Genomic DNA, 27,492 nt, shown 5'->3' on the forward strand with positions numbered 1-27,492 from the left:
TGTACTATAACTGGGACCTGTACCTCCCAAAATTCCTTTCCCTCTCCCCTCTCCGGCTTCTTCCCACACCTGAACTTCTGCCCCAAACTGCAGTCGGGCCATGTCAATCCAGTCCGTGATTCTCAGCCACGAGGGGAAGGGCTGAAGCCATTTCAGATTATTTACCTGTGTCCCGAAGGAGATTTATTTGTGCTCCACTCTCTAGGTGACTCATAGGCAGGATTCAAGAAGTGATCTCATTAGAATCCTAATCCCTTTAAGAATCTTTTCTTCAACCGGCCCTAGAGATTAGTTATTTCGATATTTGGTTCTTGTTGCTTTGGAGACCAAAGGGAGGCATGGGATGTTCGGGTATATCACCAGCAAAAAGGGGGAGCCTCCCCCGACGGAGGCCAGGAGACGGCCACAGGCCAGATGCTTGGCCTGAAATGTTGAGGTTGGCTGGGGAGGAAGCGGGAAGACCCGGCTTGAGTGGCTGGAGCTGCCCCTCTCCTGCTGACAGGCCATGGAGGAGTCATTCCACCTCCCTGTGCCTGGACCCCTCCCACTGCACATGGGGACTGTGATGCCCCATCTGCCCCTCTCCAGGTTGTATGGGGGCTCAAACCGGATAACACGTATGCAAGTGCTTCGTCAGTGGTATACAATGAATATGTATACCACCCTCCTCTTCCTCAATATGAAAGTGGCTTTAGCAATGGCAGGGGGTGGATTGAGCCGCTTCGCTGACTCCCAGTCATTAACATTGCCAGGGTCCTCTCGCTTCAAGTCACCGTGAGATACCACAGAACTTTCATGCCTGGCACCACTCTTTGTGGCATAAATTCTCAGAAACGGTTTGTCTCACATAAACATTCTCATTTCCTTCAAGGAAAGGAATCAAAACAATGGAGTCATTATGACTCTGTCATCCTGCTGATGACAAAATCTGAGGCTTGGCCTCTGTAAAGCACAGTGGTTAAGAGCAGAGTTGCTGGAGGCAGACTGCCAGGATCTAAATCCTGGCTTCACCGCCCAGTAGCTGTGTGACCTTGGATGTGTTACTTAACCTCTCTGAGCCTTGGCTTCTCATCTGCAAAATGGGGAAACAATAGCGTTGACTTTCTGGGATTGCTTTAAGGATTAAATGAGTTTATGCATATAAACATACCTATAATTTAGATCATTGTCTGGTTCATAGTAAGAGCTCAATGAATGTACACTTTAATGATAATGATGATGATGACAACGATGGTGATAATGATTCTGGTGGTGGTAGTGGTGGTAATGATGGGCTGTTTGGTTTCCAGGAAAGCTCCTCACACACATGCGCGCGCGCACACACACACACACACACACACACACACCCCAAGCATAATAATCCCCTCTGCCTGGCATTTTTTCCCAGGAGTCCAAACCACTTCACACACACACACATACACACAATGTCTCATCAAAGCTAATGTTTTCATTATAAATGACAGCCAGGGCATTGGCTGTGAACTTAAGAAACACAGGTCAACCACCCTGGGGCCCCACTGACTCACTGCATGTCCCCAGAAGAATCCCTCAAGCACTGAATGACTCACCTTCTCTCTCTCTCCCTGAAATGGGAAGAACAATGCTTGCCCACGCTGTCATGGTACGAGAATAAGTGGGTTTATTTTGTTAGACAGCTTTGAACTTGTTGGATGAAGGAAGCTATTTAAGTACAAAGGAGGAGTTGAGGGTGACTGGGCCAGGTGCTAAATTAAGACTCACCAAGATCACTCTTTCTTAGTGAGACCTACTCTTGGGTAGGTGCCTAAGGGTGTGTCACCTGTGCCCAGCACCTCCACCACTCGGGAAAAAGAGCACAGCAGAGAGGAGGGGAGGGTGCGGTAGCCTCTGACCCTTCCTGAGCTCCCTGTGATGGAAGTCCTGATGCCACCCAAGCAAATCAGTCCTGTCCACGTGGACAGTGGCCAACAGGTAGGATTCCGGGCTTGAGAGCAGTTGGAGACAGAGAAACCAGATTCTTGCCCAAGCCCTCTCCACCCTTGGGTCTGGGGACTGTGGTCACTCCTGCTCCACAGCCCACACCAGGATGGGCTGGATTAAACCACCGTCAACTGCACTTGTAAATTTCTCAGCAAGCTACTACAATTCAGAGGGTTCATAGAGCAGAGAGGAAAGACAAAAACCAGCTCTTAGAGTAGGTTTAGTGGCTCCACTTTAACACTTGTGGTTTCACTGATGAATAACACCTGGAATGCAGGGAGTCACAGAGTCTGGGGGCTGGAAGACCCTCTAGAGCCATCACAACCAGCCCCATCAGATGCCTGAGAGCCCCTCTCAACATCCTCGCCAGATGGATGTGAAGCCTGCCCTTGAATGTCTCCAGTGATGGGGAACTCACTGCTCCTCATCTCCGGCCATCTGTGACGCTGAATTCTGGAGATGTGCCGGTCCTCAGCCATGGCTGGGTCATGTGTCTATTGCCTGCAAATTCCAAGCTGGGCAGCGGCCAGAAGGACTTACTGGTGGAGCTTGTCTCAGAGTTTGGGTGGGTCAGCTTGTTTGGGCCTTTCTAGACTGAGAGTCTGACAGGCACAGCAATTAACATCATTTAACATTGTCAGACTTTTGCAACATGCCAGGAAAAGGCACTGTCTCAATGGTATGAGGGCTCCTCACCCACAGGACCCTTCTGTAGAGTGTCTGGCCAGTCAAGGGCTCATTCCCCCAACATACCTCCAACCCGCTCGTTCTCAAACTTGAGCCTACATCAGAATCACCTGGAAGCCTCTAGAAAACAGAATACTGATTCAGAAAGGCTGGGTGGCACTCAAGAACTGCATTTCCAGCAAGTTCCCAGGTGAGGCCAGTGTTACTGGTTGGAGGACCACACTTTGAGAACCACTGCCATAAACTTTCTCATGTTTTATGGTTTCCCCTTCAAAGCTTCCTAAGAATGGGCTTTGGATCTGGTTCAAGGAGACCGGGGCTTCAAGTCTTGACTCAGCCAGCAGCTGAGAATATTAACAGCCACTCCCTCTCTGCCAGGTTGTTGTGGGGACCTGTGTCACAAAGTCTACAGAGCTCAGAACAGTGCTGTGCTCATGATGGCCCATCACAAAAGCTTAACTTAAGTAGGGTCCTCCGGGATCAGAGGGGGCTGGGGGGGCAGCAGACTTCTGACCTGAGCTTTTCCTTTGCACAAGGCCCAGGTGGCTTCATCCAGATAAAAGGGAGGTTTTACTTGGCATCTGTATTCTGAAAGCTCTGTGAATCTGGCTCCAAATAGGTTTGGTCAGGTCAAGGGCTGGGTGACTCTCCTCTGTGCCACGTTGCTGTAGTCTCATGTTTAACCGGGTCTTCACTGGCTTCACCATCTCTCAGAACCCGGCCCTGGAGCGCCCAGCAATGCTCTCAGCATATGGGATGGAGAAACTGACACCCGCAGGCCCTGGGCTCTTCGTGCTGCAGAAGTGAAGTTTATGAGCAAAATAAAAACAAGATTGCCTGCCTCATCTCAGGGCAGGAGGCGACGGAAGAGGGAAAACGGAGCACTCAAGACACCCTGAAGGGAGGACGCACAGATCCAGGAGCAGGGGCTGAGCTGCAAAGCTCAGAATCCCATCCACAGAGAGGCGCTGCCTCCCTCAGTCTCCCGCCCCGATGGCGCGGGGTAGCAGGCCTGTAGAGCGGGCCAAGGAGCCGGTCAGCAGCCAGTCAACGAGCAGGGCCCACAGGAGGCCCAAGAGCAGGGAGTACGGGCTGCAGGGGCTGGACAGGGGGCGCTGAAGTCGGGGGTTGCGCACGGGTTGCAAGGAAGTCTGCAGAGAGAAAAACAGTGTTTGAAACACTGGTGTGAGCATTGCATGAAAGAAGTATATAGACGCTTTAGAATTTGAGAGCAAAGGAGAATTTTAGACCGTAGATATCCCTCTAAGCCTAAAAGAAGCAGTGATTTCCCTGGAGTCCACAGTGGAGCTGGGGCCAGAGCTCAGGGTACCTGTGTGCAAGGCCAGGGTCACCTCCCCGGTGGAAGGAACATGGCAGAGGGAAAGGCAGAACACGCACCAGCCAGGCCTCAGCCACTCTCTTAATTCAGACGAAGTCCTTAATCATGTTCCTTATTGCTTAAAGAGCTGTTATCCCATTACCCTTTCCCAGGGCTATTGTGGAACTAAGATGGAAGAGTGGGTATACACGCTCCCAGCTGTTACTGTAACACTTCTTCCAGAGAGGACTTAGCAAATGCACTAGTGCACTAAATGCACTGAAAGTCAGCATTTTAGCTCTGCGAGGGAGTGACCAGCAGTTGGGAGTGCAATGTGGTACAGCAAAACAAACGCCATGAGCTGAAAACTCCTGCACACCCTCATCTGTGTCCGGGCAGATGTAAGCTCACCAGAACTACTGGGTAGCAAGTTTGTCCCCAAAGATGGGGTCTGCAATGCTGCCCCCAGCTTGCCTCCAAGGCTCCTTTTAGGTCATTCCCAATAAAAGGTCTCTGCTTTTGCACATGGTGTTGATACAGACAACAAAAGGGTACGTACTTGCAGTCCTCACATTCCAGAAGTTTCCGGTACGTGTTGATCTCGTCCTCCAGCCGGGCTTTGACGTCCAGCAGCACCTGGTACTCTTGGTTCTGCCGCTCCAGGTCAGCCCGGATCTCAGACAGCTGCTCCTCCACGTTGCTGATGAGGCTCTGCATCTGGGCCAGCTCCGTGCCGTAGCGGTCCTCGGCCTCGCACAGGGAGTTCTGCAGGCAGTCCTTCTGCGGTACCAAAGAAAAGCAGAGCAGCTTAAAAATCACCGGTCCTATGTCATAAGGATCTGAAGACAAAAAAAAAAAAAAGAAATCATGAATCCCTGCCCTCAACTTCTTCAGTGAGGCTGTGACACTCAACACATTCCTGGGTCCGGAGAACAACGCACTCCCTTTACCAGTCTTCAGCTGAAAGAACTGACACGGTGCTGTTGCTCTTCATTGTAGACCTTTAAGATAAGCTTGCAGAGGCCAGGTGTGGTGGCTCATGCCTGTAATCCTAGCACTCTGGGAGGCTGAGGCAGGAGGATTGCTTCAGGTCATGAGTTTGAGAGCAGCCTGAGCAAGAGCAAGACCCCCCATTTCTACTAAAAATAGAAAAAAATTAGCTGGGCATGGTGGCGCATGCCTGTAGTCCCAGCTACTCGGAAGGCTGAGGCAGAAGGATCACTTTAGCCCAGGGGTTTGAGGTTGCAGTGAGCCATGATGACACTACTGCACTCTAGCCTGGGCAGCAGAGCAAGATCCTGTCTCAAAAAAAAAAAAAAAAAAAGACAAGCTTGCAGAGCCCCCTCACCCTGGTTAGTGTTCATTGACTCGGCACCCACATCAATAAGAAAGTTCTTCCAAAGCAGACAAAGTCAAGGTTTAAGCTGTGTCCCTGGTGGGTGTTTAAGTGAGGCCTATACTGACCCCAGGGAACCGTTCATGGGAAACGGAGCCAACTGTGTCACCCACGCATGCCCAGGGACTCACCAGCGCATGCTGTGCCTGCAGCTCCACCTCCAGGGTGTTCACTGAGCGTCTCAGCTCCAGGATCTCAGACTGGCAGCACCGCAGCTCCTCGGAGCAGGACATGGCCTGCAGGCTGATGCCTTCGGACTGGAGCACAGCGGGTAAATGACATGGTCAGCTCACTGTCCCAGAACAGTGCCCCCTGCTGGGCAGCCCCGCCCTCACCTGGGCTTGGAACCACTGCTCCACGTCCTGGCGGTTGGTCTCCACCATGGCCTCGTACTGGCACCGCATCTCCCCCAGCACCCTGCTCAGGTCTGTGGGGGCCTCCGTGTCCAGCTCAATCCGGAGCTTGTCCCCCAGCTGACTCCTCAGAATCTGGGCTTCCTGTGGGCATAGGAGGAGGATGATGCCCTCAGGGAGCCCCCACTCACCTGCACCCAGAACCTCAGCTCCCGCAGCCTGTCCTCCCCGGCCACTTCCCTGTGCTCCTCTGAAGAGGAGCCACTGCCTGCACCAGCCCAGCAGTTTCCAGAGGGTTTACATGAAGAGCAGCCTCTCCCAGAATGCCAGAGCTCACCTCACAGCTTCCACCTGGAGCAGGAGGAAGCCTCATTTCTCCCCCCAAATGAGCCCGAGTTCACCCTAGAATGTCTCGTGGCATCACACCAAGTGCCCCGTACCTGCTCGTGGTTCTTCTTGAGACAGAGCAGCTCCTCCTTCAGGGACTCCAGCTGGGCCTCCAGGTCACACTTGGCCAGGGTGAGGTTGTCCAGCACCTTGCGCAGGCCACAGACATCCGCCTCCACCAGCTGGTGCAGCGAGCGCTCCGTCTCATACCTGTAACAGGGCAGGTGCGGGAGGCAGAGTGAGAGGACAGGAAGGGGCCCCAGCACACGCTCAGCCATAATCCCACTGCCTGCCCTTTGCGGTCTGAGTCCGGGTTGGCTTCCCCTGAGTGGTGTGCTTAGGGCCCAGAAAGCAGCGGGACGTTCCCCACTCAGTCAGCACTGAGCACCTAGGACGAACCAGGCAGAGTGGCTGGTACCATGATGGACACACAGCGAGCACCTGCCCTTGCAGGCCGATGGCCCAAAAGGGAGGCGGCAACGTAACCAGGCAATGGCAACAGGGTGTGATCTCTGCAGACCCTCCTCCTCCAATGCCCCTACTGAGAGGGACCCTGGATTCTCTCTTAGAGTAGAAGCCACATTGCCAGAGTGAGAGGAAGGAAATGCTGTCTTCACTCTAGATAGTGAGGCTTCCACAGTGCCCTGAGGAAGAACAATAAAACATAGCACCCTTTCGTGAGCCAGGGTATAAACCCTTTGGCCTTCACACGCCCCCATCTCGGGCTGTGGAGCACGATCTCCATCTTGCATCAGTAACACTCACAAATTAGTCGAGCTGCAGCATGGAAGTGTAACCTTTTTGAAGAAGCAGAGTTTTGTAGAAAGTGGCCTCACGTAGGAAATTTGGGCCAAGTCCCAGTTCTGGCACACAATAGCCACGTGGCTTCTGGCAAGTCACTTCCACACTCTGAGCCACAGTGTCCTCACCTGCGAAGGGGACGCTGTCCCTGCTCTCCTGCTGCACAAGTTTCTTACAATAGCATCAGGTGGATGATGCATTCTAGAGCATGTCGTAAACTATGAAAGCTAAACAACTCGAGACTGCATGTTTATTCAAGATCTTGGGCTAAATGTCCTTTGTTTTCTCCTGCTGTTACTACTGTTGGGTGGGGGTCTTGGTCGATTACATCCTGGTGCCGCACAAGAGAGAAGATACCAAGGTGGGCATCTGGCTCCTCCCCCTCCCTGTCCAACCCCAACTCACTTGGTCCTGAAGTCGTCTGTGGCCAGCTTGGCATTGTCTATTTGCACGACCAGCCTGTTGTTCTCAGATTTGATGCACAGGATCTGGGGAAGAAAGTAGGCTCAGGGGGGTGACATACTGTTCTCAGAGCCATCTAAGACCTTGGCTCAGAGGAAGTTCCACTGGCTGAGATTCAAAATTACAACATCCCCTTAGACAACACAAACTCACAGACATGTATGAGATGCTTTCGTGGTGCAGAAGGAGGATGTGCAAGAGGGTTCTTGGCAAAAGGTGAAGGCATGGAGTCGGAGGAACCGGGAGATGGAAGGTAGAACCAACTGGACACATAAGAAAGATTTGATTTGATTTCGCCAGATGCGATGCTTAGCCCAATATAAACAAGAAGATCTGGAATCTAGACCACAGAACAATGGACTGGCTATGAATGTCTTAGATAAAGTGCAACCCATTCTAAATAAGAACTTCCTTACTCTGGTTGCCCAACCTCCCCAAAGCCATTCACTGCATCTAGCCAGGTTTCCATGGCCCCTAGTTTGCCATTCTTTGTCTTCCTGACCCCAAAACTAAGACGTAGGCTCTTCAGAAGCATTGACTGGGTACTCGAAGGGGAACGCAGATACGCACAGGAGGCTGGCACTGCTGGATGGAGGGACACTGGCTCATGAAGGACATCAGAAAAGACTCCCCTCCCCCTGTGTGCTACATGGAAGTTAGGTGGCTTTCCTGAAATGAGCACTGTTTTTGTAACTGCAGTTTAGGACTTCTAAGTGCTAAAACTAAGTAAGCATAAACTCAGCATCCTGGGAGACACATTCTACGTCTCATCCTTTACACATTCCTAGAATCTTTTCCCACAGTTCAAAAAAAAAATCCACTGCTGATCCAGTTAGTAATATTTCTCTATAAAAGGTCAGATAGGAAATATTTTAGGCTTTGCAGACCATACGGTCTGACATAGACAATACATAAATGAATGAGCATGGCCATGAACCAGTGAAACTCTATCTACGGCCTCACCTTCTGCTGGAGCTCCTCGATGGTGCGGAAATACGACTGGTAGTCCTGGCACACGCTGGACTCGTGGCATCTGGTCCATTCACGGAGCTTGGCCTCCAGGTCCGCGTTGTCCCGCTCCAGCTGACGCACCTTCTCCAGGTAGTTGGCCAGGCGGTCGTTCAGGAACTGCATGGTCTCCTTCTCGTGCCCATTCAGGCTGCCTTCTCCGTAGGCCCCACAGATTCCGATGTTGCCGGGAATGTGGCAGGTCCCCGGCAAGGGACAAGCCGCATGGCAGGTGGGGGGCAGACAGAGGCTGGGTCGGCCCAGAGGGGTGGAGCCCACACGCACTCGGTTGGCGTGGGCCAGGTTGGCCGAGAGACACAGGGAGGCAGCCTTGGCCTCAGCAACCTGCCCAACCAAGAGGGAGCCGCAGCGGTCGGAAGTCATGGTGCTAAAAGGCAATAATGCCTGCTTTGCCCACAGTTGAATTTGCTAGAAGCCAAAACCTTCCTTCTCCTGTAGACCTTATATAGGCTTTAGTGGGTGTTGATGCAAGAAAACTGGCATTTTCCTCATGAATATTTATGTCTATTGCTATACAATCGCTCTATTAGTCAGTGATTTTCGTTTCCTATAAAGAGTTAATGAGCTCATGAAAGAGGCCTTAACCCGTACACGATGCTTGCCGTCACTGCAGGGTCCTAGGAAACAGAAAACGAGGTCTTCATCACACGGCCCACTTTCTGTGGCTGTGAATTCTTTCCCCTTCTGTCAGCCCATGTCTGTGAAATAATCAAGAACCAGAGACTCCTAAAATTTCCTCAAAGATCTCTCACTCCTGTATTCTTTTCCTACCTCGAAATGTTCCCATTGTGGCAAAGTCTAAAATATTAGTCAATCAGGCACAGGGAGGAAAGGGAAAAATCGGGATTTATTTGTTTCGGTAGATATTTATGGAATGCCCAGTGTGGGCCAAACACGGAGCTAGGCCTCCTTGTGAGGAGTGGGGTTTAGATTTTAATACGAGAGATAGGAAAGTAAATGACCAAAATATCATAAAGGCAATAAGAGAGGGCATTTTTCAAAAAGAGAGAGCTTTGATGGAGACGTGTGTCCGCGAGCCCTGGAAAGTTGTGTTCAGTCCAGGTTCTGGGAAGCCCTGGATGCCAAGACAGTCCATACGCAGGGATCTGCCCTGGAAGCTGCCTCTCCTCAACTAGGAGGAAAAATAAGTAGCCATGTTCCTTAAGAAGGAAAGTACCCAGAGATGGAATTTTCCTTTATAAATATTAGCAGAAAACACCAAGCTAAAGCAATGAAAAAGAAACCAAATTGATTTTGGTGTTTGAAAACTAACACACTTTTCAATAATCCTTGGGTCAAAGAAGAAATCAAACGAGAAATTTAAAAGGTATTTTGAACTGAATTAAAATGAAAACTCGACATATCAAACTGATTCTGACAATTAAGACTTTCCCTGTGCAAAAGTGAAACAGATAAGCAGTTTTCGATGTGGGGAAAAGGCTCATGAATAAAACTGAGTGATTTGTGATTTTTAAGAAATAAAATTACGTTGCTGTGTATTGGAGCCTACAGGCTAATTAGGGCGGGCAGTGATTAACACTTTATGGTGTCTGTTCCCAGGCCTCGCCTGCCTTCCCGGGCATCTTTCCTTCCTCCTGACCCTCTCAGCAGCCTGAGTGCCTCCTCATCCTTGTTTACAGAAGATACACACTCGAGAACTTTGATCTTTCTTCTTTTGACATGTTCTTACATTTTCTTTGAAATGCACCTACCTTGATTGTCCATTGCTTGGGAGACTCTAGAACAAAATTTAAATTTCCTTAATCTTCAGACACACTCAGAGCATCAGAAGCTTTATAGCCTCCTCTATTTCTCAAACAAATGAGCAGGTGGCCAGTTGTTCAATAGACTCTGGAAGAGGGCGGCCAGCCAGCTTCCAGTCTATGCTAACGAAGATGCAGCCCTGACCCCATTGCTAAGATGAATGGATGCACCAGGAGGGCCTGTGAGGCAGCAGCACACGTTTCAGCTGGCCCTAAATCGTAGACTCTCCAGGATGAAAGGGATCTCAATGTCTCTAGCCTCAGACCCTTTGGCACTCAGTCCCTTCTGATAATTCCCAACTAGTTGTCCAGTTCCATCATTTCCCAGGACAGCTCACACCAGCTCAGCCCCTGCGTCTCACAAACAACTTCCCAGGCTTTGTGCAAGATACCAGGGTCCAGAAATGAACAGCAGCCTGCTCTGTCTTAAGGCACTCACCATATAGAGAATTGTTGGAAAGTCTCTATGCAGGCACAAAGCTACCTCCCTGTTACTTCTGCCTTTCATTCATTCATTCAACGAATGTTTACTGAGTGCCTACTCTCTGCCAGGCAGGTGCTGGTGCCGGAGGCTGGTGATACGTTAGCAAGTAAGTCAGAGAGTCTGCCCTTTAGTTAGTTTCCTTTCCAGTTCTCCCCATGGGGTCCCACAGAGGATAAATCCAATCATTCGGCCGTATGGCAGACCTTAGGCCATTGGTGACAGATGTGAGATGGCTCACTCCTGGTTCTTCATTTAGCGTGGTTCTGAGTCCCCTGCCATCGTGGGAATGGTCCTCTCTAGATATACTCCGTCATATAAGAAAGAGTCGCTTATATCATAAGTATCACTCCTAAGTGGTGGCCCTAGAATGGAATTTCTGATGAGTTTAGATTAAGAGGCTGCTGGTGGGTGGCCCAGAAAACCTTCTTGCCCAGGACATTTGTGTGAACTATGCTGGGGCCAACAGCTGTTCAGCCATGACAGCCACCCAGCCACTAGCTGGTCCTGTACATAGTCAATGAGACCCATAAGGACACTTCCTCCTAACCACCCTATGTGCAGACGTGGGTGATATTCACCAGGCAGGGGACCTACTCCAAATGCCCAATATTCCTGAGCTTCTGCCACACCAAACCCTTCTCAAGGCACTGTGGGGGGTGCAGAGATGAACAAGAGAGACCCCCACCTCTCTAAAAGCTAAGAGCAGAGGGAGACTAGGTCACTCCACTCAAAGGAAGAGGGGAGGTGACTGGGCCTCAGAGACATAGGGAAGCATCAGAGATTTTCTCTGGAACTTGAGCCTGAGAAGATTTGGATGGGCAGGAAAGGAGAGGGGATTTCTAAAAAGAAAGCAGAGCGCAGATGAGCACTCGGAAGCAGAAGTGGATTCAGGAGGAGCAGGTGCAACCTCAGAAATGCAAATATGCAGCCTCCAAGTGGCTGCCCCATGAGCCAGACCCTCAAAGAAATGAGTTTAAATGACACTAAAACGTCAACCTAAAGAGCCACAATAGCATTTTTAAAGCCTATAAAACTGAAGTTTAAGCTCGTTTATGCTAAAAATGTAGTCTGCTTCGGTTTTTGTAACATCTCCATGGGTGGTTCTCAAACTTTAGCCAGTGTCAGGATCATCTGGAAGGGCTTGCAAAATGCAGAGTGCTCGGCCCTGTGCCCCAGGTTCAGTAGGTCTGGGGTCAGGCCGGAGAGTCTGCATTTCTACCACCTTCCCAGATGCTGTTGGTGCTGCCAGTCTGGGGACCACACTTGGAGGACAGAACCACGGCTCTATAGCAATAGGTGAGCTCTGCGGTGACTGTCATCCTGTGTAAATGAAGCACCAGGTAACAGAACAGTATCCAATGAGTTCAAGAGGAGCCAACATTTGAATGACCACGTCCAAAACCAGTTAGACTCGGGTGATAGGAACATGTCACAGAATTCAACTTGTACCCCCTAAACCTATTAAAATAAAACAAAATTTTAAAGAAAAAAGAAATTAAAAAGCTAATCTCGTAGAAAAAATAGATAAGTAAAATCAGTTGGCCCGCATTTTCTTCTTCTGTGTACCTTCCTAGTTCACTCTTCTTCACTGAGGTTTGTTTTAGGAGAACATCTAAGCTAGAAGGAGAGAGGAGAGACGAGAAGGCAAATGCACACACAGTGTGTCTGAAGCCTTTGACAGAGGGCAAGGGAAGCAATATTTGTTGTCAGCTCTTACGCACATGCTGGGAATCAGGCTTGGCACTCACCATGCGGTATTCTATTTAATTCTCTCTCAATCCCTCTCTCTCACACACACCCCCCATACACTCGCAGTACATATACACCACCATATTTGACCACATAGTATGTGCCACCGAGTATCATACCACATGCTCATAACTACACTACAAAGTAGTTCCGAGTATCCCATTGTTGAATAAAGAAAACGAAGCTCAGAGCAATTATGTAACTTGTCTGAACTCACAAAGCTGGAAAGAAAAGCACAGTCCTGGAATGTCACCCTGAATCTGCCTGACCCTCCAGCCCAAGTCCCTTTTGCTCTGCCAGGCAGCCCAGAAGGGACCAGATAGAGGGGTCCAGACTAAACACAAAGCCGAGGCCCCTAGACAGCCATCAAACGGGCATCCATTGGATTCATTCAACAACAGGGACTGAGTCCTTGCTCCGGGCCACACCCTCGTCTAAAGAGCTAGAAATACAGCAGAGGACAGATCAGAGTCATGTAGAGGTCTTTGAGCAGATGAGAGAGATTAGCAAAGGAGCAGTTTAGGAAAATTAATCTAGTCCCCAATATGCACCCTAGAGTGGGAACACTGAATGTCCATTTTGTGTGCTCTCTGGCACATAATCCAGTGCCTTGCACATAATATATGCTCAATAAATATAACAGGAAAGATTGATGGGCGGTGGTGTGGGCAGGATGGATTTGGCACAGAAGAAACAGGGGCAGGAGGAGGCTGGTGCTGGTGACTGATGGAAACCAAAAGCAGCCACCAGCAGTGCCAATGGAAAAGAAGGCACAGAGGACAGACATGTGACAAAAGGGCTCTCCAAGGCGGGGTGATTTGCTGTACGTGAGAGTCAAGGAGGGAGAGAAACCAAAAGTGGCCCTGAGGCCACCCCTGGGTTCCTAGAACAATCGCATACTTCAGGGGAGTTGGGAAGTCAAGGAACACAGCCAGCTGCGGGGGGAGAAACTGCATTCAAGTCCGGAGACACTGAGTGTGAAATGTAGCTACCTGGGACTGGCCACTAGGGGGTCAGAGACAAAGGCCTGGGGCCAGGAAAGAGCAGCCTGGGTTGTCTGGACTCACTGAGAAACGCTCCTGCTCAGGTACTAAGAGTTACTACACCTGGCAGGCAGGTAAAGCAGGTTGGGGCTTAGCCCTGGGCTCATCCCTGGACACGAACAGGGATTCTAAATGGGAGCGTTTCTGTCTCCCTACTCCACCCCCCCAGAGGGGAGGTGATGTTTGGAATTCCCAAACCAGGTGGTCAGGATGATATTTGGGGTAGAGGGAATGTCATTGGAAAACAAGCATAACCTGTATTCTAAATAAGCTGTCTTTTAGTCATGATGTGAGTTTGGCATTTATATTTTTGAAAGTTAAGACAACGTTAAGTGAGAAGGCGAGGTATCTTTATCGAGTGGGACGGCGTGGTTGAGAAACACTGAATTAGATGGGGGAAAAAAAAAAAGAAAAATGGTGCAACAAGCCCAGCTCATGAAGGTTATTGTAAGTGGGCATGAGAAGGGACGAATTTGATTCCGTGCGTGGTCAGGAAGATGCTGAGAGGAGGGAGGGCGTGTGGTGCCACCATCCACTGTAAGCATCACACTTCAGGGACCACACACACCAAAAAAATGCTCTGATTCCAGAAAGTCCAGAATTGCACTTTGACTGTGTTGGCTTCCCAGTGCAGACAGGGTGGGAACAGAAGAGGATCCTTCCCCAGAGCTCGCTCAGGGACGCAGCGTCCACCCCAGGGGCCTGCAGCCAGCCACCCTCTCTCCTTTCCATTCTGCCGGGCTTGGTGGGAAATGGCATTTGGAGTTTCAAAAGCACACGAGCGCAGGGGCCCACGGAGGCCGGACTGGTGTCATAGTGTGAAGCCTGGAAGGAAAGATCACAAATCAGTCCCCGGCCGTGCCGGCTCAGCACGAAGTGGCTCCAAACTGGATGTGGTCCTCTGCCAGGGAGCCAGAGTCTCTGGGGAAGGAAGCTAAGGGCCACCCGAAAACAACCTGGTTATAATTATTGTGGCCAAACAACACCAGGTAGCACATGCAGGGCCACATGGATGTAGTCCGGGGGGTTGGGGGGTGCAGGGAGGCCAGAGACAGGCACAGGACGCACGGGTGGGAGACGCCACCTGCAGGAAGAGGCGCCTGGGATCAGCGGCCAGAGGCCTCAGGCTGCAATAACGTCCATGTCCCTGGCCAGGCTGGGTACCCACCTGCCAGCCCCTGGCCCATGTCCTCCATGCATCAAGGCGGCCCTTCCTGCCACCCCTACCATGGGGCCTTACAGGTGGAGCTCACTAAGGCTGCAGCCTGGCCAGGAAAGGTGAGGACAGGCCAGATCTCCACGACCGTGTCACACACAGGGGTCATGGCCACTCCTTCGAACATGACTCTCACGGGTTACTTGTTAGGAGGAAACCCACAAGAGCCCACAGGACTGTCTCATCCTCTGACAGCCCAAAGAATGCTTCCCTGGTTTCAGTTAGGCCACTCGGAGGGAGAGACTGAGCTCTGATGACAGCGGTGGGTGGTGTTTGCTACTACATACAAGTGAACGGGGAGCATGGCCAAACTTCCAGGCCACCCACGTGGGAACCCGGGCCCTCGATGCTGCTGTGGGTCCTGCTGCCACCTCTTTAGCTCCTCTCTCCTTCTGAGGAGGAAAAACTGTGCCCGCTGGTTCCCAGGGGGCCCCCACAGACCAGTATCCACTGAGCACCTCCAGGTGCCAGGAACGTTATATACGTGATCCCTCAACCACAGTGACAGGGAAACACAATTGTCCTACTTCTACAAACGAGAAATAGGTTTTGAAAGAATGGAGTGACCTGGCCAACTGCACTCAGCTAGAGCCACCCAGGTGGGATCTGAAGCCAGCTCTGCTCGACCCTAGAGAAGATTCACTTCCCATCACACTATGCTCCTACCACAAAGAAGGACCCCTGTGCATTGCTCTTTGCACCAGGGTACCCGGGTGAGCTGAGATCTGAGAGTTTCATTCTTCCCAACACGCTTGGTGCTCTCCAAAAGCTAAACTGACCAGCACAGCTCGGAAGGCAGCACAGCCTGTCGGGGCTGCCCCTCCAGCTGCTCTTAGCTGTGTCCGGCTGTGGACCGCCGTGGTCGTACCAGAGCCACGTTCCAGAGGCGGGCAGGGACTCGGAGTGTCCCGATGACAGCCACACCCTCAGCACCTGCACCTCCAAGGCAGCAGCATCTCTCTAGAGAACGCGACAGCCGGGAGGTGAGCTGGGACCAAGACCACTGTCCCCGTGGGCCCCCAAGCCTAAGAGAGTGGGCAGGAATTGCGTGCCTCCATGAAAGGGGCCAATGTGAGTGAGAGAAAGAGCCTGGCAACTTGGCGCAGGCAGTTCTCAACACGACCTCCCCTTGGCTAGGTTGGAACTCTACGTGGTGTGTGATTTTGCTCTTGGACAAAATACCAAGAGGCCGAAGATGCCAAAAGCATGGTAGGGACATGTTAGTTCTGAGCTGTTCCGAAAGAATTCAGACTTGGCAGCTGGCATCACCACTTCCTTTCACCAGTCTTTAGGGATCCCTGGGCAAGGTAACTGCACGCCCAGCGTCAGGAAAGGGCCTCCACCCAGAGGCTTAGACTCCGGCACCCCGAGAGCTCCTGGTGGCGACTCATCAGGACCAGTGAGGACTCAAGGACCCGAGGACCAGGACGCCAGCACACCTCGCACTGCCGACACCAGGGACGCACTTGATATGGGAAGGAGGTTTATTGACCATTGAGCACAGGAGCCAAGTTACATTTCAGGAGATTCTGAAACACTGAAATGAAACCAAAAGAACCCAGAAGTGACACTGGGAAAAACAATAGCTTTAGTGGAAGATAATGACAACACAGGGGGAAAAAAGTGCAGCTTAAAGACACAGACAGGAAGCCAGCCACTCCTTGGAAGTTCCTGCTGCCCCGTGATTTAGGGAAAATGCCTCCAGTGAGTCTGGTCTCCCGGGAAGGCAGACACAGCAAGGTGACAGCACTCCTGACTCCAGCACAACCGGCCTTCACCTCCAGCACAGGACCACGGACCTTCAGCATCGGCTCCAGGTGCCAGTGCCACAGGCAGGGGGAGGCCCACAGGTGGTGGGGGCACGGCCAGGACACAGGCCACAGGGGGCAGGCGTGGAGCAGGGATTGCAGGGGAGTCTGCAGGGAGAGAGAGAAGAAGAGGTAGGCACAGGACATAAAAAGATGTCTCCACGATAGACAATGAAGATTAAGACCAAAAGGACGGGCCGGGCGCAGTGGCTCACGCCTGTAATCCTAGCACTCTGGGAGGCCGAGGCGTGCTGATTGTTTGAGCTCAGGAGTTCAAGACCAGCCTGAGCAAGAGCGAGATCCCGTCTCTACTAAAAATAGAAAGAAATCGTATGGACAGCTAAAATATATATATATAGAAAACTAAGCCAGGCATGGTGGCGCATGCCTGTAGTCCCAGCTACTTGGGAGGCTGAGGCAGAAGGATCGCTTGAGCCCAGGAGTTTGAGGTTGCTGTGAGCTAGGCTGACGCCACAGCACTCTAGCCCAGGTGACAGAGCAAGACTCTGTCTCAAAAAAAAAAAAAAGACCAAAAGGTTGAAGGCCAAGCCTGCCTCCAGCAAGACTCACAGAGCAGAGGATCTGCTCCAACAGTTCTGCTCTCAACATGTCTTTCCACATCCAGGAGTCCTTTGGGGGAGACTTGGCTCAGGGACCTGGCTGTCCTTTATGGAACATTCTATAACAATCTAATCTGCACAGCCAGGAGAGGTTAGTGAGTGACTGTGTGAGGGTGCACAGGACGATGAGATGAGATGAGACCTTCTGCAAGCACGTCAGTTATCTCTGAGGGATGGGCTTAGAGAGGAATTGCCCAGATCACACGTACTTGCAGTCCTCGCACTCCAGAAGTTTCCGGTACGTGTTAATCTCATCTTCTAGCCGGGCTTTGACGTCCAGCAGCACCTGGTACTCCTGGTTCTGCCGCTCCAGGTCGGCCCGGATCTCGGACAGCTGCTCCTCCACGTTGCTGATGAGGCTCTGCATCTGGGCCAGCTCCGTGCCGTAGCGGTCCTCGGCTTCGCACAGGGAGTTCTGCAGGCAGTCCTTCTGCGGTGGGAAATGAGGGGGTAAGAGACCCGGGTGCCACAAAACTCAGCAAGGAAAATCCTTGCTCCGGCATGGGGACATTGCAAGAGCTCTGGAGAAATCACTGTCAATATAACCATGGCTTTTCATATGCAAAAAATAAAATGTAACATAAGGAACTGAGTCATAGTCATCCCTGTATCCCCAATACCAGACAAAAAGTTGGCACCCAGTAAAATCTTGTGAAATGAGTGCCTGAACTTCCACACTGTATTCCAAAGGAAGGGGAATGGACTTTTTATACAAACCGTGTCTCTGGGTCAAGCTGGACTTGACAGCAAGGCACCTACACCCTGCAGACAGGGACCCCGGTCAAGTGCTGACTTCATGTTAGAGGAACTGATTAGAGAGACTCCAAGAGCTGCTACTACCAGGCCGGGGAGTGTGGCGACTGCAGGCAGAGAGGGTGAAGGGCGACACGTACCAGGGTGTGCTGGGCTTGCCGCTCCACCTCCAGGGCGTTCACCGTGCATCTCAGCTCCAGGATCTCAGACTGGCAGCACTGCAGCTCTTCGGAGCAGGACATGGCCTGCAGGCTGATGCCTTCAGACTGGAGCACAGGGGCACAGACAGACACGGTCACCTCCCCGCCCAGATGGAAGCTGGGGCACCCTGCTGGGCAGCCCCGCCCTCACCTGGGCTTGGAACCACTGCTCCACGTCCTGCCGGTTGGTCTCCACCATGGCCTCGTACTGGCACCGCATCTCCCCCAGCACCCTGGCGAAGTCCACGGTGGGCTCAGTGTCCAGCTCGATCCGGATCTTGTCTCCCAGCTGACTCCTCAGAATCTTCACTTCCTGAGGGACAGAAGGGACAGATACCTGAGTGCGGGAAGGGCCTTTGACAGAGCAGGCAGCACCCGGCCCCCACCCCTGACAAGCAGCAGGAGGGGAGCCCCCACAGGGAAGCACACGCCAAAGTCTTGCCCAGGGCCCCGTGGGAAGAGCCGCGTGGAGACCGTCCTCATGCACGAGGCACGTGCGCCATGTTCCGCAGAGGCCACCTGGACCCTCAGGCCCACACCAGCCTCATCCTGAAGCCAGCTGGGCCCAGGCTCCCATCTGAGAGCCACAGGTCGGGTGCCCCTTGTCTGCCCAGCCCTCCCATGAGTCTGTGTGCTCGGGGCCACACCTGCTCGTGGTTGCTCTTGAGGGCGAGCTGCTCCTCCTTCAGGGACTCCTGCTGGGCCTCCAGGTCAGCCTTGGCCAGGGTCGCGTCGTCCAGGAGCTTCTGCAGCCCACACATGTCGGCCTCCACCAGCTGGCGCAGGGCACGCTCGCTCTCGTACCTTCCATCACGGGAGGAGCCGGGTCAACGAGAACGCCCACGACAGCCCCTGCCGGCTGCCCTGGTGCCCACCTTCCTCGCCACCTGGGACCCTCACTCATGCACTTGAAGTTCAGTTCATTCTGTATGTTCCACCCTGTAGCTACAGAGCTCACGGTCAGGACAAGAATCATTCTGCCCACTGACTGGAGGGGAAACTGAGCCTCAGAAAGGACATTGGGGCGTGGGGTAGACGAAGGAGTCCCCTGGCCCTCTGCGACCTTACTCACTTGATCCTGAAGTCATCGGCAGCCAGCTTGGCATTGTCGATTTGTACAATCAGCCTGGTGTTCTCAGCCTTGCTGCACAGGATCTGAGGAAAACCAAGTAGACAGTTCACGCACAAAGCATCACACCCTGGGCTCCAGCTCGTGTGTGGTGTCTACACCCACGTCTCAAAAGAATCCAAGAACCCAGAGCTCTCTGGGGCTCACGTGGACGTTTCCTGCCACGCCCTTCCGCCTTCTCAGACCCAGCACGCCCCGGCGACCCCAAGCCTCACCTTCTGCTGGAGCTCCTCGATGGTGCGGAAATACGACTGGTAGTCCGGGCACACGCTCGACTCGTGGCATCTGGTCCACTCGCGGAGCTTGGCCTCCAGGTCCGCGTTGTCCCGCTCCAGCTGGCGCACCTTCTCCAGGTAGTTGGCCAGGCGGTCGTTCAGGAACTGCATGGTCTCCTTCTCATGCCCATTCAGGCTGCCTTCTCCGTAGGCCCCACAGATTCCGATGTTGCCGGGAATGTGGCAGGTCCCCGGCAAGGGACAAGCTGCATCGCAGGTGGGGGGCAGACAGAGGCTGGGTCGGCCCAGAGGGGTGGAGCCCACACGCACTCGGTTGGCGTGGGCCAGGTTGGCCAAGAGACACTCTGGTCTGGTCGGGCACTCAACCTCAACCACAGGGACGGGGAGGCTTCTTGCTCCCAGAGGCTTGGTGCAGCCCAGAGAGCAGGGTAAGCTGACGCAGGAGGAAGTCATGGTGTTGGGCTGAGGCTGCACAGGAGTTTCAGAACAGCAGGGAAGGTCGAGCCACGGAGTCTGAGAACCTCCTCACCTCCCGGCCCTTTTATACCCATCCCAGGTGGGTGTTGGTGCTAACGCTTTGACCTCACTGCCTCGATTATCTACCTGTTGTTGTGCCATCATCCTGTTACTCAGCTATTGGGTTTACCATTAAAAGTTGCTCACCTCATTAAAGGAATGTTGATGAATCTGAGGTGGCTCTTGACTCTTTTATATCAGGTTGGCTGTTGGTAGGAGATCAGACATTCATTATTTCTACTCAACAAACACCAGAAGTTCATCCAGGCCTCACGTGTCCTCTCTGTCGTCTGGGCTGGTCTGCGTGGATGCGGCCACAGTGAAGGGTCAAGTCTTTCCTTCAGTGATTTGTGTAGCAGGAGAGACAGAAAACCCCTGGGACCCACTGGCCCTCTCACCTGTGCAAGACTCAACCAACCTCTGCTCCAGAGAGAAAAATATGAGTTCATAAAACTGGTGGGTCTACTGATATTTGATTATTGCGAGACCCCGTTTCTTCTTTTTTCTGTCTTTTGTATCGCATGGGCCTCTTGAAGAGCAATAACGCATCAGTGCATCCAGAAACATCCGTGCTAATCATCTGTTCATTCTGTCATTCATTCATTGGTTCAGCATGTCTCCTGAACACTCCCCTAACTCAGACAGTGTACGGGTTCCTGGGCATGAAATATTTGCTGTTCCTCAGGAGGAAACAGTGCCACAGAAATCTTGGGGTGGTTTACACCGACTTGAATGAGAACCGTAGATCAGTGAGGGTTCGTGAAAGATAAGGGACTATAGTCCTGACCAAGGAAGTATTTAGAGAAAAGCTGCTAGTAAACAAATAGACAAACCAAAAAAAGAAGAAAAAATCCTTGTTTGATCCAGGAAAGGAAAATTGGACATAGAGCTCAAGCAGTATTCAAATGAAAGGTCAAGAACTAACAGTTATTGGGTATTCTGCTATGTCCCGTCCTATTTAAAACTTACCACCTGTGAGGTAGTTCCAGCCTTGCTGTGCAGATGAGGAAACTAGAGTAAAGTACATTTTCTGATTGACAGAATTAATGAACTGGCAAAGGCTTGATTCAGTCTCATGTCTGCAGAATCATTCATTTTTTTAGGGGGGAATATTTTCTCACTCTGTCACCCAGGCTGGAGTGCAGTGGCATCATCATAGTTCACTGTAACCTCAAACTCCTAGGCTCAAGCAATCCTCCTGCCTCAGCCTCTCAAGTAGCTGGGACTACAGGCACGTGCCACCATGGCCAGCTAATTTTTTATTTTTTGTAGAGATGGGATCTCACTATGCTGCTCGCTCTGGCTCAAACTCCTGGCCTCAAGCAATCCTCCCACCTCAGCCACCTGAAGTGCTAGGATTACAGGCTTGAGCCACCATGCCCAAGAGCCCATTCTCTTTCCACTTCACCAATGAGAATGGCCTGTAAGTGCCTCTTCACTGCTGGGCCTCGGAAGAGGGCAAAAGATTTAGTTATTAGGCAAGAAATCAAAGCGAAAAGAAATAAAATTACTGAAGGTCCTTGTGTTCCATCAAAAGTAGATATTTCTATACTGAAGCAGTGAGGACAATAAAATGCACATAGAAAATTTACACTCAAAGATGGGAGTTTGGACTATAGTCTTGCATTGCTTAACAACAGGGATACATTCTGAGAAACGCGTTGTTAGGCAATTTTGTTGTTGTGCAAACATCATAGAGTGTACTCACACAAACCTAGATAGTATAGCTTTCCACACACCTAGGCTATATGGTGTAGCCTGCTGCCCCTGGGCTACAAACCTGTACAGCATATTACTGTTCTCAATACTATACGCAACTGTAATGCAGTGGTAAGTATTTGTGTATGTAAATGTAGAAAAAGTAACGTGTTGTGCTACGATGTTACAATAGCTATGCCATCACTAGATGGTAGGAATTTTTCAGCTCTGTGAAGCATCCTTCCACTGTGCATGACTATACCCCAAGTCCCGGAGATTTTTGGTAGAGCTAGGGAACAAGTCAACCAGTGGCTATGGGGCCAGGAATCATCCCTCCAAAGTGGTAGAAGGAAAACAGAGGGACCTAAAGACTGAGGAAGATCCAATGGGACAAGGCTCTTAAAAAAGTGTAAATAGATCTTTGCTCCGAGAAAAGTTCAAGAACAAGCATCCTCATGAAAACCAAATGGGGGTCTGGGAATGTGAGTGTTGGTGAAACCTGGGCTCTTGGAATTCTCTCAGAAAGAAATAAAGGGGTCTGGAATTCTTCTCAAGAGGAAAACTTGCTCTGGGTCAGCCGTGGCTCTGCCAGTGGCCCCGAGGTCGGGGATGAATAATTCTTTACTGGGGCAAACCTTAGAGGACCTCTCCCTGCCAGACCATCCTTCAGAGGCATCTGGGTAAAATCTGCATGTGTTCCATCTTCAAAGACCTATTTCTGCCTCTCTTCCACCTCATCACATAGCATCACTATAATCTAGAGAATTGGGCCATTAAAATAGCTTCCTTTGATATGCTAAATAGGATCCCTCTTTTGACCCTATCCTCTGGCAGGATTTGTCCCATTGGCTAAAATCATGGTTCTTTCTAACTCAGACCATGTGACACTTGTTACCTCTTAAGCATCACTGCTTAAGCTGTGCATTTTTGCCTGACACCCCCCTCTAAAGTTTGATTTGTGGTCCTGGCTTGGGCTCTGTGTGGTCCATTTTGCATAATGACACTGACGCCGACTACTCCTTTGTAAAGCAGTGTGCTCTGTTGATTTTCTTTTGTCTCAAAGGAACTGGCAGTAAGTGGAAGGCAAGTGGCAGGTGTTTGAGATGCACTCAGCTGTGTGGGGGAGGAGGATCCCATCCCTGACATCCCACACTGCCTCCTCCTGCTCCCCTTTAAAAGGAGCTCCTGGTCCCTGAGAACAACATATGAGCCAAATCCCATAAAGGGTAGGACTGGAGACAAAGAGAGAGGAGAGAGGTAGTCCTACAGCCCCCCTTCATTCTCAGGGGCCACCTCTTCTCTCTAAGGAGCCGAAATTTTTCAGCTACAATCTCTCTGCAGGGGGAGGGAGGATACCGAGTCCAGAACAGCATCATTCAGTGTCATGGCGTCGTCGGAAGGTACTGATCCATCTCTGAGAGGGAATCAGAGGCATTGGAGGAGTCCACAGGGTGTGAGTCTAATCTACAGTGACCCCATCTAGCTGCAGGGGAAAAATTCTGGAGATACCTAAGGAAACATGTGCTGCCCACCCACTGCATCCACTAAGTGACTTACACCAGGAAAACATTTGCAAACTACAAGAAGTGGTCCATCCTGGAATAGCTGTGCCCACAGGGCTCTCAAACATTCTAGGTAAGGAGAGCAGAATGTGAGGAAGGACACCCTGAAAAAATCTTTATGATTTCAAAGTCCACTACAATAGGCTTTGAAAAAAAAGTCACCATTTTCTCTTCTATTAAATAGGATTTTAAATTCTAGTTACTTGAGAAATTTTGGTTTGATTTTAAGTATTTTTAAATTATTATTCTGTTTTATTCTTGTCCCAAGTCTGAAGATCATCAGAGACTAAATGATAAAAAAAAAAAAAAATTCTCTTTACTCCCTCTCTCCTTTGTTCCCAGATCCTAGAGTTTCTTTACATTCTTAGGGCAAGACATTTCCTCTTATTTATCTCATACTAGGACCTGTTACAAAATCATTTAAAGCTGCATAGTAGAGTGGTTAAGACCACAAACTTTAGAGCTAGCCTCCCTGGGTTCAGATTCTGGTTCTACCATTCACTAGCTGTGTGAACTTGGGCTGGTGACTTGACTTCTCTGTGCCTCGGTTTCAGCCTATGCACAACGGAGGTAGTAATAGCACCTAGCTCATAGATTTGTTTTAAGTTTTAAAGAAGTTGATACCTGTAAATCATTTAAAATAGTGTCTGGCACATAGTACACAGTAAGCAGTAGATAAATGTTAATAGTTTTTCTAAATAGCTTTTAATCATGTGTTTAGATGCTCACATCATTCATAATTCAAAAAAACTTATTAAATCATGATTTTTTTACTTATTTAAGATAGCAAAGATCAGAGGGTTAATCTCACTAAAAAGCTTTTACATAGCAAAGGAAATAATGCACACAGTGAAAAGGCAACCTACAGAATAGACAAAAAGTTGCAAACCATATGTCTGATAAAGTGTTAACCTCTAAAATATATAGGAACTCCTACAACTCAACTGTTAATTTTTAAAAAATGAATGACCCAATTAAAAAATGGGCTAAGGATTTGTATAGACATTTCTCCAAAGAAGACATAAAAATGGCCAACAGGTACATGGAAAAAAAACTCAAAGTCACTCATCATAAGGAAAATGCAAATCAGAGCCACAATGAGATATCACTTCACACATGTCAGGATGGCTATTATCAAAAAAAAAAAGATAAAAGACAAAAAATGTTGATGAGGATGCAGAAAAACTAAATGACAAAGGAGATACAAGTTATCAAAATCTGTGGGATTCAGCAAAAGCAGTCATAAGAGGAAAATTCATAACTATAAATGCCTACATCCCAAAGAGAGAAAGATCACAAATCAATAGTCTAAGGAATTATCTCAAGGAATTGGAAAAGGAAGAGCAAACCAATCCCAAACCCAGCAGAAGAAAAGAAACAATTAAGGTCAGAACAAAACTAAATGAAATCAATAACAAAAGAAGCATACAGAAGATTAATGAAACAAAAAGTTGGTTCTTTTAAAAGGTGAAAAAAATCAACATGCCTCTCACTAGAAACAGAAAAGAGAGGGCTCTAATAAGCTCAATCAGAAATGAAAAAGGAGATATTACAACTGATACCGTGGAAATACAAAATATCATCTCTGAATACTGTAAAAATCTCCATGCACATAAACTTGAAAACGTCAAGGAAATGGATGAATCTTTGGAAACACACAACCTCCCTAGGCTCAATCAGGAAGAAATAGAGCTCCTGAACAGATCAATATCAACTAACAAAATTGAAACAGCAATAAAAAATCTCCCAAGAGAAAAAAAGTCCCACACCAGATGGTTGCATAGTAGGATTTTACCAGACTTACAAAGATGAACAGGTACATATACTGCAAAAATTTATTTCATAACATAGAGAAGTAAGGAATCCTCCCCAACTCATTCTATGAAGCCAATATCACCTTGATACCAAAACCAGGAAAGGACATAATAAAAAAAAAGAAGAAGAAGAAGAAAATTACAGACCAATATCCCTTATAAACCTAGATGCAAAAATTCTCAATAAAATCCTTGCAAACCAAATTCAGCTGCACATCAAAAAAAAAAAATCCACCATGATCAAGTGGGCTTTATCCCAGAGATACAAAGAATGGTTCAACACACACAAATCTATAAATGTGATTCACTACATAAATAGAAGCAAAAACACAGACCATATGATCCTCTAGATAAACAGAGAAAAAGCATTCCTACCATATGTGCACATATGGTAGTAAAATTCAATGGAAATCAAGCAGATGGAAGGTGGAGGAGGGATGTGTAAATTCACACCTAACAGGTACAATGCACACTGTCTGGGTGATGGACACACTTACAACTTTGACTCAAACGGTACAAAAATAATTCAGGTAACCAAAACGTTTATACTCCTGTAATATTCTGAAATAAAATAAAATCACAATGAGATATCAAAAAAATAAGTTCAGATATGAAAAATATATAACTTTTTTTCTTATACTTGAACTAAATTGCACTTTACTTCAATCCCCCATTACACCAAGTAACAGAAAGTTAATCTAGGTCGTCTTCAGGACTCCCTTTTCAAAGGGTTTCCCCAAGGTCCAGAGAGAGTTGGGGGAGAGGCGGTGGGTAGGGATCTGTCCTTGGCATTCATCCATCTGCACTGCAGCCATTGAGGCCCACATGGGTCTTCCTGCCTAGTTCTTGGTCATCAGAACACCCAGGTGTTGCCAGTTCATCCTCATTCTCATGCACAGACCTTTTCAGCTCTCAGGACCCCTTTGTCATGGTAGTGCTACTCTCTGATGCACAGGGTCACTTTTCAGCTTCTGCACCACTATGGGGTTCAGAATTCTCTATGATGGTTTCTCAAGCCCTTCTGCCCAGACATCCCTTGACCCATTTTTCCTCTGGGGTCTTTGTGCTTCTCAAGGCTCTACCTTGGGAAAGGAGACAGATCCTCTTTGCTCATAAACCCCCAAACCTATCTGGGGTTTCTTTTTTTCTCTTGCTCTTGACTCTACAGCTCAGCCTGGGAGAGGCAGTAGGACAAGCAAAGAACCCCTTCTCAGGGACCTGCTAACATCCAAATTCTCTGCACTTCCCTCCTCTTCATCCCCTGATCCCATGTGCCTTTGTCTAACTAAAGGGCGGGGACGCTTGACATTATTCATTTCATACAAGTCTATGTTCTTGTCCATTCAGGGGCTTAGGCTTTTGAGACTCAAAATGCCCTTCCCTGCCTCCTACTGTGCCATCCCTTCCCTGAACCATTGGATGCTCCTCTGTCTACAGCTACTAGAAGGGCACAGGGCAGGGCCAGGAAATAGAGTGCAAATCTTCCATTAATACATCAAAATATCCCCCCCACCTCACTTGTATATATACGGAAACTAACTTGTGTAGGTGGACTATTTGCATGATGTAGTCTTTTGTTCTGTTCCAAGTTTTTACAATATACTTGCTCTATTTTTATAATTTTTGTAAGCTAGTTTTTTTAAGAGGCCTTTTTATGAACAACAACAACAACAAGCCTGGTATTTTGTGAGAGTTTGAACTCCCTTGGGCTCCATTTCCCCTCACAGGAGTCCGCGACTTTTGTGCTGAGCAGGGTGGTTGAAGATGTCATTCTGGCCCCAGGACTTGAAGTCCCATTGCCCTCTGTACCCTCATCTTGGAATGATGCTTCTGGTGGATAAGGTCCATCTCTGCTGTTCTGTGCCCCATTGGGCTGTGGGTTCCTCTTCTCCACTCACATTGAATCTTAGTGTATCTTGAATGTAGCCCTCTTAATAAATGTACTCTGTTGTCAGTGTACTTGGAAGCCCTTTGGAAGCAGGGATTTTGTCTTATTGCTTTTGTCTTGTTCATCTCTGTAATGCCCAATAGCACCTGACATGAAGGAAGCATTCAATCAATAAAAACAGGAAAGAAATGACCAAATGAGCTCAGCTATGGAGCAAATCGCACTCAGTATTGTCCTCCATGGCTGTAGTCCCCAACTGTCAGGCCACAGACCAGTACTAGTCCATTGCCTGTTAGGAACTGGGTGAGCCAACAAAGCTTCATCTGTCTTTACAGCCGCTCCCCAACACTTGCATCACTGCCTGATCTCTGCCTCCTGTCAGATCAGCAGCAGCATGAGATTCTCATAGGAGCGTGAACCCTACTGTAAACCACACATTTGAGGGATCTAGGTTGCACATTTCTTATGAGAATCTAATGCCTGATGATCTGAGGTGGAGCTGAGGTGGTGATGCTAGCACTGGGAAGCGGCTGCAAATGTAATAAATGTAATGTGCTTGAATCATCCCAAAACCATCCCTCCACCCCAGTCCATGGAAAAATTGTCTTCCACGAAACCAGT

General features: G+C 49.5%; 2 protein-coding genes across 2 annotated transcripts; both read right to left on the reverse strand.

Annotated features, from left to right (window-relative positions):
* Positions 1-3,682: 3,682 nt before the first annotated feature.
* LOC123621186 (keratin, type I cuticular Ha7-like) lies at positions 3,683-8,755 on the reverse strand. Its single transcript, XM_045527022.1, has 7 exons — positions 8,327-8,755; positions 7,307-7,389; positions 6,154-6,310; positions 5,696-5,857; positions 5,492-5,617; positions 4,524-4,744; positions 3,683-3,797 (listed from the first exon to the last, which is right to left on the reverse strand). The coding sequence occupies exons 1-7, from the start codon at positions 8,753-8,755 to the stop codon at positions 3,683-3,685; spliced, it is 1,293 nt and encodes a 430-aa protein (XP_045382978.1).
* A 7,693-nt stretch (positions 8,756-16,448) lies between these two features.
* LOC123621187 (keratin, type I cuticular Ha7-like) lies at positions 16,449-19,846 on the reverse strand. Its single transcript, XM_045527023.1, has 7 exons — positions 19,373-19,846; positions 19,101-19,183; positions 18,676-18,832; positions 18,180-18,341; positions 17,969-18,094; positions 17,285-17,505; positions 16,449-16,563 (listed from the first exon to the last, which is right to left on the reverse strand). The coding sequence occupies exons 1-7, from the start codon at positions 19,844-19,846 to the stop codon at positions 16,449-16,451; spliced, it is 1,338 nt and encodes a 445-aa protein (XP_045382979.1).
* Between the last annotated feature and the right edge of the window lie 7,646 nt (positions 19,847-27,492).

The sequence above is a fragment of the Lemur catta genome, chromosome 15 (assembly GCF_020740605.2).
Source record: "Lemur catta isolate mLemCat1 chromosome 15, mLemCat1.pri, whole genome shotgun sequence".
NCBI classification, from domain to species: domain Eukaryota; kingdom Metazoa; phylum Chordata; class Mammalia; order Primates; family Lemuridae; genus Lemur; species Lemur catta.